Source organism: Palaemon carinicauda, unplaced genomic scaffold, assembly GCF_036898095.1.
Source record: "Palaemon carinicauda isolate YSFRI2023 unplaced genomic scaffold, ASM3689809v2 scaffold7, whole genome shotgun sequence".
Taxonomy (NCBI): Eukaryota; Metazoa; Arthropoda; class Malacostraca; order Decapoda; family Palaemonidae; genus Palaemon; species Palaemon carinicauda.
Window position 1 is genome coordinate 256,080 of NW_027171982.1, and position 14,763 is coordinate 270,842.

The 14,763-nt window shown below is 49.1% G+C and overlaps 1 protein-coding gene and 1 non-coding gene across 3 annotated transcripts in view; both read left to right on the forward strand.

The window, feature by feature from the left end:
* Positions 1-14,763, forward strand: part of LOC137637386 (protein cereblon-like) — an 839,981-nt gene that overhangs the window by 102,943 nt on the left and 722,275 nt on the right. For both annotated transcript variants that reach the window (XM_068369600.1, XM_068369601.1), the window contains exon 2: positions 5,155-5,255. In XM_068369600.1, the coding sequence (XP_068225701.1) occupies positions 5,155-5,255 (101 nt within the window). The remainder of the gene's footprint in view (positions 1-5,154; positions 5,256-14,763) is intronic.
* On the forward strand, positions 14,312-14,430 carry LOC137637388 (5S ribosomal RNA). Its single transcript, XR_011043604.1, has one exon. It is a non-coding gene; the product is annotated as a 5S ribosomal RNA (ribosomal RNA).

Below are 14,763 nucleotides of genomic sequence, written 5' to 3' on the forward strand. Positions count from 1 at the left end.
ATTCCACTCCCCGCAGGCGCATACCAGCGTGCATTGTGGGAGAAGGGAAACATCTAGAGGGGTCCAAGATCTCAAAACCTTTTCAAGCAAACCCATCAATGATGAGAACTCCTCCCAGGGATCCTTCAATTCCTGTCCCTTCAAGGGATATGTCTGACAGCGCATCTGTCAGCCAACAGCCCTGATTCGGTGCACTGATCAGAGCCATAACGCAGGCGTTCAAGCCTGTGATCTCTGAATTAGGGCACAGATCCATGGCTGCTTCTATCCCTTTGTAGAGAAAAAGAGGAGTTCCAGACGCGGTAACTTTTCCAAGGGCAAAACTGACTCCACGCAACCCTTCGAAGCAGGTTCCTTCTTTCCCCCAGACTGTCTCTCCTTCCCTTTCGGACGAAGATTTCCCGTTCTCAGGGGAATCACGCGAGGAGAGAGTTTCCCCCATCGCACCAATGAGGGAAACCTCTCCTCGCGCCGAGATGTCTTCTCAGGCGGTGACTGAAAGGAACATGCTGTCATCGTCAATGTTGGAGTCCTACACCCTTCCCAGGAAGGAATCTAAGGACTCTATAACATTGCCAAAGTCCTCTACTAGGACTAGGATGGAGCCAGCTAGCCACTCGGAGAACGTCCGCGACTCTCCCCAAGAAGAGCCTTTGGGGACAGGAGACTTCGCTGCAAGTCCTACATCAGGAGGAGACCAGCAAGAGTCAGAACATGCGTTTTGGCAAGTTCTGACTCTAATGAGGGCTCTCAACGGGTTTTCCGACCCAGAGATCCCTCCTCGAGAGGGCAAGGACACGGTCTTGGACTGTGTCTTTGGTACTCAGAAACCCTCCAAGACCAGTGCAGCACTGCCCTGGTCTCAAGGGGTTAAGAGTACCAGGGACAAGATCTCTCTACAGCTCTCCGAAATGTCCTCCTCCAACCTTTCCAGTGCCACCAACAAGCTCCTCCCATCTCCTCGCGTACAGCAGAGGAGGTACAGTACTTCGAGATCCGTAAGGAGCCTTGTTTAGCTCTTCCTCTTCACCACTCGGAAGAGCTTACCAGGGGAGTCCCTCTTGAGAGACTCTCCAACCGGCAGGTCTCATTCTCGGCAACCAAGATCCTTAACCAGGAGAAAGTTGCAATGTGTGCTATGCAAGCCACTTCGTGGCTCGATATCTGGTTGGGGACCTTAGGTATCCTGATACGTTCTGAGGATTTCTCCAAAGAACGTAGCAGGAAAGCTATGGAGACCTTTCTTCTCTCAGGTACTCGCACGATCGAGTTTCTGGCCCAGCAAGTCTCGAACTTGTGGGAAAATACCATTCTGAAACGTCGGGATGCAGTAGCTGAGAGATTCCATCAGAAGGTCCCTAGCACCAAGATCAATAGGCTCAGACATTCCTCTCTATAGGGATCCATCTTGTTTGAGCCTAAGGATGTGGAACCTGCCACTGAGAGGTGGAGGAAGTCTCATCAAGACTCCCTCCTTCATAGGTCTTTAACATCCAAGCCCTATAAGCCTCCAGCACCACAGCAGTCCCATCCAGTCAAGACCGCTAAAATGATGACAGCAGCAAAGACCGTGGTGTCTAAGCCCTTTCCTGTTAAAGAAAGGAAAGGCAAAAAGTCCTCCAGGGGAGGCAAGAATCCTAGAGGGAGCAGCCGAGGCTGCAAACGCTGGGATAGGCAGTCCCCCTGCATGTCCACCAGTGGGGGGATGCCTACAAAGTTGCTCAGACAGGTGGAAGCAACTCGGAGCAGATTCCTGGACAATCTCCGTAATCAGTCTAGGATATCGCGTCCCGTTCATAACATCTCTACCTCCCCTGACGATGAATCCAGTGTCATTGAGCTCCCTTGCCATGGGATCGGCAAGGGGGCAAGCACTTCGGGCAGAAGTCCAGACCCTGTTGAAGAAGGGCGCTCTCCAAGAGGTCCTCGACGAATCTCCAGGCTTCTTCAGTCGACTCTTTCTTGTAAAGAAGGCGTCTGGAGGCTGGAGACCAGTCATCGACCTCTCAGCTCTGAACAAGTTTGTCAAACAAACTCCGTTCAGCATGGAGACGGCAGACACGGTCTGACTAGCATTAAGACCGCAAGACTTCATGTGCACACTGGACCTAAAGGATGCCTACTTCCAGATCCCAGTCCATCCGTCTTCAAGGAAGTACTTAAGATTCAGCCTAGACAACAGAAAGTACCAGTTCAAGGTGCTCTGTTTCGGTCTCTCCACAGCACCACAAGAACTTCCAGCCCAATCGTGGTTACGTCTCCTCGGTCACCTTTCATCGCTAGCTCGTCTAGTTCCCAACGGTCGCCTCAGGATGAGATCCCTCCAGTGGCGACTCAAGTCCCGGTGGAATCAAGCTTATGATTCCCCGGACATCCAGATCCCCATGGGACCTCCGGAACTGACGGATCTCCAGTGGTAAGTGGCAGACGAGAACCTACGAAAATAGTGGATCTTCTCGTCCTCCCCCCGGATTTGATGCTGTTTTCGGACGCTTCAAAAAAAGGGTGGGGGGCCCACGTGCTGCACCACACGGCCTCAGGCCTCTGGTCAGAGTCAGAAAAATACCTCCATATAAACTTCCTAGAGATGAAGGTCGTCTTTCTGGCCCTTCAACAGTTCCAACAGTACCCGGCAAGTCACTCTTTGGTGGTGATGAGCGTCAACACTACAGTAGTGGCCTACATCAACAAACAAGGAGGTACTTTCTTGCAGCAACTATCCAATCTAGCAGTAGAGATACTGAGATAGGCCGAAGTCCACTCGATACCACTATCGGCACGCCTCATTCTGGGCAAAAGGAATGTGCTCGGCGACAATCTGAGCAGAGCATCTCAGATAGTGAGTACCGAATGATCTTTGGATCATCTAGTAGCCAAGAAAGTCCTGACTTTGTGGGGTTCTCCGACTGTGGATCTTTTCGCAACGGCCCTGACTTCAGGCTCCCGCTGTACTGTTCCTCTGGTAAGATGCTTTCCAACAACGGTGGGACAACATCGACGTTTACCCCTTTCCCCCGTTCTGTCTGATGAGGAGGGTACTCAACAAGACCAGAACATCGGTCAATCTTTCAGTGACCCTCATAGCTCTGCTATGGCATCACGCGGAATGGTTCCCGGACCTTTTGCAACTCCTAACGGAGCTACCAAGAGAACTCCCTCCACGACATAATCTACTCAAACAACCACATGCCAACATCTTCCACAAAGCCGTAGGTTCACTACGACTTCACACCTGGAGACTATCCAGCATCTCCTCTCTGAGAGAGGATTTTCGCAACAAGTTGCTGTCAGGATGTCTGGACACCAGCGAAAGTCTTCGGCAGCAGTCTACCAGGGAAAGTGGAAAGTCTTCTGTGGTTGGTGTTTTGGAAGGGGTATTTCTCCACTCGATGCCACTATTCCAACAACAGCGGAGTTCCTCGTGTATTTGCGGGAAGAAATGCGCCTTTCAGTCTCGGCAGTGAAAGGCTATCGCTCAGCCTTAAGTCTAGCCTTCAGGCTGAAAGGAATGAACATTTCTTCATCGCTAGAACTTTCTCTACTCATACGTAGTTATGAACTTACCTGCCCTCAGTCGGAAGTGAGACCTCCCCCATGGAACATGGTTTGAGTTCTCAGGTCTCTTAAGAGTCCTCCCTATGTACCATTACGCCAGGAATCAGATTGCCACCTAACCTGGAAGACATTATTCCTGTTGGCTTTGGCCTCGGCCAAGCGATTCAGCGAACTTCATGGTCTTTCGTATGACATCGCCCATTCAAGGGGATGGGGGGAGGTAACGTTCAGCTTCGTCTCTGAGTTTATTGCTAAGACTCAGAATCCTGGAGTGGCAGATTCTCAATTTGAATCCTTCCGGATTTCTAGTCACCGTACTGTAACAGATGACCCTGACCATCTCTTACTATGCCCAGTAAGGAGCTTGAGGCTCTACCTCAAAAGAACAGCTGCAGCCCGTCCTCATGTGCCAGCACAATTCGTCAGCACAGGAAGGACTAGGAGGAGGGTCACCAAGAACACCATCTCTGCATGGATTCGTAGGGTCATTGACCTGGCCTTGAATCCAGACCCTCCTCCGTCACGTCTCCCTAGAGCACACAGTGTCAGGGGCATAGCTACGTCCCTGGCCTTCAAAAGAAATTTTTCAAGCTGGGGTGTGGAAATGTCAAACAACATTCACATCCCACTACCTGCAAGACGTGACCCACAGGAGACTCGATACGTTCGCTATCGGCCCTGTGGTGGCTGCACAACAGCTGGTTTAAAACCTCAAGCTCCTTATTGGACAAGTAGCAGAAGGTTGAGGGCATTGTTACCCAGTTTTAGTCTGCATGAATGAAAAGGTTTGACTGGCCCTTATTCTTTTCTTCATCATCCCCTCTCTTGGGGAAAGCAGCATCCTGGGTTCTCTGCATAGCTGACCTTAAACCAATGTTCCTAGCATTAAGATTAATACTGTTACATCCCCATACCCTGATGAGGTGGTATTAGGAAAGTCCTAGTCTACAAGTTTCCATCTAAAGAACTTCAGAACAACTTCCTAGGACAAGTCACACTTCTTCATACCTTCACATACAGCTTGCGTAGGCCGTAGTCCTTGTGTAGCAAGGCTCTGGCGAGGCACAGGGACTCCTTATTTCTTGGGTGCTTACACACTCAAATAACAAACCCCTGGGCAAAGCCAAAAGCCAGACTGGCTTGGACGTCCACCCTTCCTAATGGGTGAGTCACCCCTATTAAATAGCGTGGTTTGTATTCCAGTTACGGAGCAAATGATAAATTCGTAGATAATTTGTATTTTGCCTAACTATACAAACCTTAGCTATTTAATCAAACTTGGCCGCCAGCCCTATCCCCCTTGAAGTCCTACCTCCAAGCAAAGTGAGCTCAAGCACAGGTGTGTGAGAGAGGGGGGGGGGGGGGGTAGTAAGCTACCCTCCCCTATCCCCGCTAACTAGCAGTGTGGGTAGTAAACCCTCGTTAAAAATTAATGGCTCGTCATTTCAGCTACGCTGAAAGTAATACCCCTGTTAAATAGCCTAGGTTTGTATAGTTAGGAAAAATACAAATTATCTACAAATTTGTCATTTTAATGCAATGTACTTTACTTGTATTGGGCCTTAAGAAAAACTTTTCATCAGTAAAGTTTGCTTTCAGATGAGGACAACTGGGTCAATTATGAAAGTGGTGATGATGATACTGTTGTAGATGATGAAAATGCTGAACAGTTTGATGTTACTCTTCCTTCCAGACATGCAGTAAGTTTTGTACTCTGTTAACAATTGTGTAAATGTTTTAATAGATGGGTGAGATTTATGATTTTTGTGTGCTGGGAAGAGTATATTATAAATTTTAAAGAAACAGAAATGTTGTGTTCAAAGACTGGAAAAGTATGATGGACTGAGACGGTTTAGACATGAAATGAAAGAGGGAGTAAAACAGAAAGTGTTTGATTTAAAATATTGTTTGTTGCGTCACTCTATACAAACTGTCACTATTTATAGGGATATTACTTTCGGTGTAGCTGAAAGACGAGCCATAATAATTTTAGCAATGGATAACTACCCCAGCCGTTAGTTAGCAGGGGAGGAGCGGGTAGCCGGCTACCCCACTCACTCACATACCTGGGCTGAGAACCCACTATGGTTTTGTCTTGGGTGGAGCGCAGATGTTGCGCACTCTGTTGACTTGCCATTTGACTTGATTCTTTTAGATATTTTAAATAAAATGGGGAAAACTTTCTTTTAATTCCTTTTCTATTGCAGTGTATTTGTGTGCTCCTCTGGTCGGCCTCATGCGTTATTGATAACCTGTCCTTGACACTGTCCAGAGCTTCTCCAACTGTCTCCTCCAGGGAGGAAGCATGAACTGAGGCTGTATTGAGAACCCTTTGTAGGGGGAACCTGGTGCAGTTGGCTCCTGTACTGGTCATGGTTGTCCCAGTGACCATGTCCGAGTTTCCATCGGGAGCGTCGGTTGCTCTCATTGACTCTAGTGCTGAGGTCAACCTACTGTCATCGAGTGTAATGCAGGATTACCAGCTGGAGATGGTACCCGACACCATTGGACTGAAGGGTTTAAGGCAAACAGGACCTAAGACCTTATACTGTACTGTTGACCCTTATACTACATGGAATGATATTCACCCCGAGTGTGTTCCATGTAATGCCTTCAGGGATTATGGCTGAGCACATAGTGCTTGGTTACCAGTTCTTGAGAGCAAATGGGGTGATAGTTGACGGAGCCTAAAATTGGCTGAGCGTTGGCAGTACTCCCCAAGAGACTCTTTGGGAGTAATATGGGAGCCTGTTGTCAGCAAGTGCTTTACACTCTTGAAGTCCACGCAGCCGATTCAATAAGTATTGCCAGTATTGAGCCAATACTTGTTCCTGTTACTGTAGACTTTCCTAAGGAGCTTGACACCTCTTTTAGGTGCTCTTCTTGTCCATCCAGCTGTTGGCCGGAGATGTATTATGATGGCGACATCATAACCCCAGGTCTGTGAAGAAAAGTTACAGCAGTCCCTGGCATCCTAGAACTGAAAGATGGAAAGGCCTGAGTTTTTATCAAGGGTTCATTTGAAGAAACAGCCATGATCGAGAAGGGTGATCTCTTGGGGAAGGTGTTCACCTTGGTAATGGTGGATGCTCCTCTATTCTGCCTGATAGCACAGGAGTATGACCTGACACCTGAACCGAGTGTATTGGAAGAGGTAGACAATCTGTCTATCTCTGACGAACTGGACTCTTCTCAGTAGGACCAATTCTGTCAGATTCTTTAAAGATATCTTCCGGTCATCAGTACAGGTGATGATGATTTGGGAGAGTGCTCAAGAACACCAATACACATTTACCTGTATGACAAGACACCCATTTATCAGAGGGTTCGACGTTTTACAAATCCCATCGCTGATGCCATCGAGGAACAGTGCAAGGAGTTGCATGAACTAGGTATTATTGAACCCAGCATCTCTTGGTTTTCACCCATTGTTCCAGTCCAAAAAAGGGACAACAGTATATGTTTGTGTGTGTGGACTACCATAGACTGAATAAGGTGACAGTCCCTGATAAGTTCCTGATGCCAAACATGGCAGACTCTGTATTTGGGCTACAAGGAGTCAAATATTTTATAACCCTTGACCTTGTTTGTGAATACTACCAGTTACCGTTGGCAGAGGACAGTAAAGAATACACGGCTTTCTCTACTGCCTTTGGACACTGGCAATTCAGATGCTTATTGTTTGGGTTGAAGAATGCACCTGCACTGTTTCAGAGAGAAATGCAGTGTTCTCCAAGAGTTCCCAAAAGCCAAGGTGATAGTCTATATCGATAACATCTTGATCCTTGGGGCTTCATTCGAGGGACACCTGAAACTGGTTAAACGGGTTTTGGCTACTCTCCAGAAGCTCGGACTCAAGATAAAACTCGGAAAGTGCTCTTGGGATCAAGCCGAGGTTAAGTACCTGTATCTTGGTCCTCTGGTTCATCGTTCTGGTATGCCTAAGCTGCCAGAATACATCCAGAAAGTGGAGGACTAACCTAAACCTACCACTGTGCGTGAGCTATGGGATTCCTAGGACTGGTGAACTTCCAAAAGAAGTTTATCCCCATATACCTCATAGTTAGCCAAACCATTATCTGCAAAGACTGGAGGATGTAAACCCCAAGGGACCAGAAAACTGAAATGGACTGTTCCTTTGAGCGCTTAAAGGAGCTGATTAAGGAGGACATTATGTTGTTGTACCCTGACTACCCTGCAGGTGCAGGTGCTAAACCTATGGAGTTGTGCCTGACACTGAGGAAAAATTAAAATTATAGTTAAGAAAAAATACAAATTATTTTTCATTTCATTATGTTATATTTGTAGTAGAAATTAAGTTGTTATCTTTTGGTCTTTCAATCTTGTCTAATTACATTAATTTTTTTTTGCAGCACACCCTACTCCCTGTAGGGTTTGAAGTGGAAACTAGAGTTGGAGACAAGTAGAGGTACAAGAATAGGTTTCTTTATCAAAAAAAAAAAAAAAAAAAAAAAAAAAAAAAAAAAAAAAAAAAAAAAAAAAAAACATACTGCAGACATTTGACATTGTATGTTGACAGAAATTCCCAAGTGTGAGGGATTTGACCTGAACTGCTGTGAAATAGCCCAGCCAGTGGACTGTGGGAATGTATGTATCTCAGACATACTTTGGGTATCCTGTTAACCCATAGAATTGTTGGAGTGATGACGTGAACATTCCGAGATGTCATAAACTTTTGTGAACTTGGTATAGTGATTCAGTACTGAATAGATACTCGTCAATGATGCAGTGAAACAAATTTAGACATTTCTTAAAGATGATTATTAAACTAGTACTCATCAAGTTGGCCTAGTTTGTAGCATAAATTGTGAACAGCAACGTACACATGATGGCATTTATTTTGTACTATAAAATGTAGATGTTTGTAGCATAGTGTTAGGAACTTTCTCTTGATAATATTTACATTAAACAGAAAGGCTCTGTCTTGATATTAACAATTAGAAAATTTGCACCACAAACCAGATAGGGCTTTATCCTGAAGAAGGGCTCATAGTAATAAATATTTTTCTTGTTTTATGAAGTCAGCATTTCATTCCTGTACCTTACACCATTCTGTCCCCTTCTCAGCCATTTTTTTTTCTTAGTATTATTGTTTTTTCTGTACTTAACCTGAAAACAGCTTATATCTGAATAATATGATGCAATTATGCTGTTAGCTGGGTCCCCTTGCCCAGTATAAATTAAGGGGTGGTGCCCAGTGCTCCACTCTCTTGACCTGTTACCTAGAATTTTTAAATATGTAACTTCCCTGGTAGTTACATATATATAGCTTAAATCCCGCGTTTCGACGCGGCACGATAGAAATTCAAAATTCGTGGCGATCGCCGCCATGACAGTAGGTGGTCATACATGAGCGCCAGCACTCGTAGGTTATTAGAACCATTCCCAACATCTTCAGAAATTCTCTGTCGTTGATCGAGTCAACACCTCGGGAATTCTTTTCGTGGATATTTTACTTTATTCTACAATTTGGTGAAGTACCTTTTGTCTGATTATTGTTAATAGCTTTCGCTGCCCTTTCAACTATCGAAGATATTGTTTAGGATAGTTTTTTTGCGGGTCCAACTTGGACAGTTTAAGTGAACTTGATTTCAAACAAAGATGTCCAGACCCAGTAATGGCTCTTCTGTTGTTAAACTTTGGTTGTTGGGCTAGACCAGCTTTCGAGCTGCTCTTTCTTCCCGCACTGTAATTAACAGGGAGCATGTATGTATTTGTTTTCGTTCCTTGCTCGTACATTGAGGGATCAAAGATTTTTTCCCCCTACTTTATCAACGAACAACTCTTAAAGTTATAATGGAAGGAAGACATTTTCTACATTAAACATTGTGATGTTACTTTGTTCCGTAACCGAAATACAAACCACGCTATTTACATTGGGTATTACTTTCGGCGTAGCTGAAATGACGAGCCATTAGATTTTAATGAGGATTTCCTACCCCGCGCTAGTTAGCAGGGGTAGGGGGAGGGGTAGCTTGCTACCCCTCCCTCCCTCACACACCGGTGAAATGTCTCACTTCACTTTTGGCTCGGACAATGGACAGACGTGCCTGTCTTTGTCCTTGCTTGGCAGCCATTTTTTGTTTTGTCTTTACTTAATCACTTACTTTTCTTTTACTCATTGTATATGTAAATATTTTTTCGTGTTTATGTAAATATTTGAGTATAGAAATCAGTAAGTTTCCTTTTCAGAGTTCGTGCTTGTGTGTGTAGTGTACGATATCTCCGTGGAGCCCTCGGCAGTTAGGCCACCATGGTGTAATTTCATGGGTTGCGATCGAGTTTGACTTCGGTCTTTCTCTCTCTCTCTCTGTTGAGGTCGTTCACCCTTACTACGTTACCTTTACTACGTCTGAGTAGCTTCCTTTCCGTGTGGGTGGGGTTGCTACGCCGTATGTTTTGTCTCAATTAGTTTATGATCTAATTGTATTGGTTGATTTTTCAGTTTTGTAGAACGATTCCTTTTGGGGTTTTCGTTCTTTATTTAGTGTTCATTCATTTTTAAATTACGCAATTTCATAGTTACATAATTATAATTGTTATAATTCTGTGTTTGTTACAGCTCTCCTTCCGTGAGTGTAAGTGGTTGTGAGGGCACGTGCCTGTTGTGTAATTCTTGTGTTTTTTTTTTTTTTTCCTTGGGATTCCTCTTCGGAGTCTTCCCGGGGGAATGAATGTTAACTAATGATTTTTGTTTTTATTTTTCACAGTTAACGATCTAGTTCGTTTCTGTAATGTGGCAACGGAGTGAGCTGTCTTGTTGAGGCCTGGGGATTCTGCTGTTGCTGCCTCCCCTATAGATCTTCGTCAGGGGCGTGTCTCCTTCTCATGGAAGTACTCCCGTGACGATTGACAGCTCTCCAGTTCATTTTAGAACACTCAGGAGGCTCGCCTCCTTGGGTGGGTAACTTTCCTTCCGAGGGAAGTTTTCCTATCCAGGCTTGAGTTTTTTCCCTTTGGGGGGATCTCCTCTTGCCTTTTTTTCGTGCGACTATGCTCTTGGTGCTGAGTGGTTGCACCTGCAGTTACGCTCAAGGGGCTGGGCAACTGCAGGAGCCCCTCTTCGGAGGATTGCTCTTTTTAGGTCACTGGCTGACCCGTCTCTTCTACGAAGTGTTTCTCTTTCGTTCGCGAGGGAGTACACTCGTAGAAACTCCTCTTCGTAGGACTCTTCTGCTGTTGTTGCTGTTGGCCGCCTTCACCGTAAGGCTCACCGTCCGCTACGTCGTAAGGGCCTCCCATCTCCCTATAAGGGTGCTAAGAGGCGCCTTTTTGAATCTCCTCCGTATGCAGCCTGCAGCTCCTACCTCCTTAGATCTCTCCGGGTATCGATCTCCAACGCCTTCCTGACCTTCCGCCCCTGGTGCAGATGGACAGCAGTCTGACCTCGTCATCCGACGGGCAACGGTCACTTCGGGGCAAAGGGTTGCCTCCCACGGGGGGTGCTTCCCTTGCGTGTCAGGGTTCCCCTGCGCGCCCTTTTGCAGTGTTAGCGCACAGGCGCTCTCCTGCTCATCAGCGTTTTTCTGATCGCTAGTGCTCTCCTGTTCGCCAGCGCTCTCCTGATGATCGTCGTACCACTGCTCGGCAGCGCTCTCCTTAGGACTCCGAACATCCTGCTGTTCTTGTTGTGCGCCCTGCGCGCCATCGGTCTCCTGAGCGCTCTAGATCTCCTGCCCGTCAGAGCGCACCTGCGCTTCCAGTTCCTGATACGCGCCCTGTGCGCCCACGTTCGCCCGCGCAACCTAGAACTTCGGTTCAGGTCTTGGACAAGGACTCTTCTTCTACGCACAGGATTCCACGCGTCGCCTTTCTGCTCGCCAGCGATCACCAGCTCGCCAGCGACCACAGACGCGTCAACGTTCGCCTGCTCGTCAGCGATCTCCTGCGCGTCAACGATCGCCATCGATCTTCCACGCGTGTCAGGTCCCCTGGACACCATCAGTAGCGATCTAGCACTCGCCTGCTGTGGACCACGATATCCGGTATCTGAGTCTTGCCGTAGATCTTTCTCCTGCTCGCCAGCGCTCACCTTTACTTCTGTCCTTCTGTGCGCCAGCTTCCTTCAATCGCCAGCGCACATCTGCGCGCCCTTTTCTGCCACGCACCAATGGGCGCCAACAGTTTTTCCTGACCGTCCAGGATCGCCTGATTGATAGCTCGCATCGGCGCTCACCTTCCTGATGCACCTGCGCACCTTCTGATTAGCGCGATGCGCGCTAATCATCCCTAGTCTCTTACGCGTCAGCGATCTCCTACGCGCCCGCGCTATTCTTCGCCTGCGCGATTCTTCGCCTGCGCGATTCTTCGCCTGCGCGCTAGCGTTTTGTTAACGCACCACCGCTCGCCAACGCGCCATCGCTTGCCAACGCGCCTTCACTCGCCTACGGGCCTTCGCTCGCCAAGACGCGCCATCGCCTGCCTACGCGCCATCGCCCGCCTACGCGCCATCGATCTCCCAACCGCCTGCGCTAGCGCGCGCCCACGTGCCCGCGCGACCGCACGCCCATGTGCCTGCGCGCCCGCGCACCCGCCCACATGCGCTCCAATGTTCGCCTGCGCGCGAACCGACGGTGTTCCATCGCGCGAATCGACGGTGTTCCATCGCGCGAACCGACGGTGTTCCATCGCGCGAACCGACGGTGTTCCATCGCGCGAACCGACGGTGTTCCATCGCGCGAACCGACGGTGTTCCATCGCGCGAACCGACGGTGTTCCATCGCGCGAACCGACGGTGTTCCATCGCGCGAACCGACGGTGTTCCATCGCGCGAACCGACGGTGTTCCATCGCGCGAACCGACGGTGTTCCATCGCGCGAACCGACGGTGTTCCATCGCGCGAACCGACGGTGTTCCATCGCGCGAACCGACGGTGTTCCATCGCGCGAACCGACGGGGTTCCATCGCGCGAACTGACGGTGTTCCTTCGCGCGAACCGACGGGGTTCTATCGCGCGAGCGCCGGCTTGATTCCTGCAGTAGCCATTGCTTGCCTACGGGTCATCGCTCGCCTGTGAACTATCGGATTCCGGCCGTCAGCTCTCGCCCTTCCAACCACGCTCGCCCTCCTTCTGCGCTCCCTCGCGCACTTTCGTCCGCACTCCTGCGTGCCCGCGCACTGGCGCTTCCACGTTCGGCCACACGCGAACCATTGATTTACCATCGCGCGAGCGCCAGGGCTATTGCGACCGCGATTCCCGTCGGGGTTTCGCAACACGGCCAGCCTGGCGAGTCTTCTGGAGCGCGTATTTCCAGAACACGGTCTTCACCCCGTATACGCAGAGCATGGCACGTGCAAGAGCAGGAAGAATCTTCAGAGAGGTCTGGGCAACATTCTTCTTTCCAGAACCTGGGTTAGCCCTTCCTCCTCGTTATTCCCTGGAAGGGTCGTCCCAGGGAGTTTTCCTTTCGAGATTTCTCCGTCGGGCAAGGGGTGAATGGTTTAGCCCTTCCTCTTCTCCATCCCGTGGAAGGGGCTTACCAGGTCCTTTCCCACCTCAGTTGCGACCCGAGGTTTTGTACAAGGAAGCTCCAGGAAGATCATAGGTACTTTCCTCCTCTGAGGCTCAAGCACCTTTGCGTTCTGTCGCCAAGTTTCGAACTTGCAGGCAAACTCGATGTTGGAGCATCTAGACGCAGTGACCGAGGGCTTCCCCTCGGGTGTCTCATCTGTGGATGTTGACAAGCTCAGACACTCTTCCATCCTTGGGAAGAGCTTGTTTGAGCCCAAGGACAGAGACATGGACAGCTGTTGTGCGGAGGAAGTCGACTTCCGTTTTCACTCCTCGAAGGCGCTTTCTTCCAGACCCTGCAGGCCTCCAACGCCTCTTCTTTCAGCCTCGTCGGCCTAAGTTATCGGACCGGCTACGGCAGCTAAGACAAGGTGTATAATAGTAGTCCCCTCCTGTCAGGGACAGGTAGCACGGGAGGCTCTCCCGGGGAGGCATAATCCTAGAGGGAGCGGCAGAGTTCACAAACTCTAGGATTGGCAACCCCCCCTTGCAGGTCTCACGCTGGGGGGATGCCTAAGGTTACTCATCCGGATTACAGCTTCCCGATGCCGATTCCTGCACGATCTCCGTGATGAGCCAAGGATATCGCGCCTCGCTCTTACCATCTCTCCGTCTCTGTCAGCGAATCCAGTGTCACTGAACCTCTATGCCATGGGGTCGGCAAGAGTTTTGCCCGTTTGGGCAGAAGGATCCATGCCTTAGGAGAAGGTCCTCCATAGGGTTGTCGACGGCTTCACCCCCTGGCTTCTTCAGTCGATCCTTTCTCGTAGGAAATCATCGGAGACTGGAGTTCCGTCGTCGACCTCTCAGCTCTGATCAAGTTTGTCGAACAAACTTCGTCCAGCGTGGAACAGCAGAGTCGATCAGAGTGGTAACGAGGCTGCAGGACTCCTTAGGCCCTGGATCGGAAGGACGGGTACTTCCAGTTTCCATTCCATCCAGCCTAGACTACAGGTGTTCCTGCTTAAGATGCGGCGATCCCGCCGCAAGATCGCAGGTTTTTCCCCAGAGAACTCTCCCTGCTTTCCTCATGGCCGCTCAGGAGCAGGCTTCCGCCTCCTTCGCTTTTTGGAGGTCTGGTCAACTCCGGTAGGCTCGGGTTCGACGTTCTTCAACGCCGGGACAAGCTTCCAGGTCTTTATCAAGAGTGAGGGATCATGGTAATTTTCTAGGAGCCTTCTCTACTTCTGCCTCAACATCTGGAGTATCTAGCCATGATATTGAGTCAACGGCCATACCACATTGAAAATACCGCTTCTCGTCCGATCAGCGAAGTTAAGCAACGTTGGGTCTGGTCAATACTTCGATGGGTGACCGCCTGGGAACACCAGATGCTGTTGCCTCCTTCTCCGAGCCTTCCCTTCAGTTGACTGTGGCAAGGCTGAGGAGAGTCGCAGTACCTGTTCTCAGTCAAGCAGAGCTTTCAGCCCTACCTTGGAACGTTTCCTGGGTCTCTTTTCCTCATTGACCCGTCTAAAGTCCCGAACGGTCGCCTCAGGATAAGTTCCCTGTGAGGCGGCCCAAGTTCCGGTGGTATCAAAGCAACGATTAACCGGACTTTCTGGCCCCTATGGGACCAGCGGAACGTTTAGATCTGCAATGGGGGTTGACTTATGGAACCTCTTGATGGGAGTGGATATTCTCGTCCTTTCCCCACATTTTGATGCTGTTCTCGG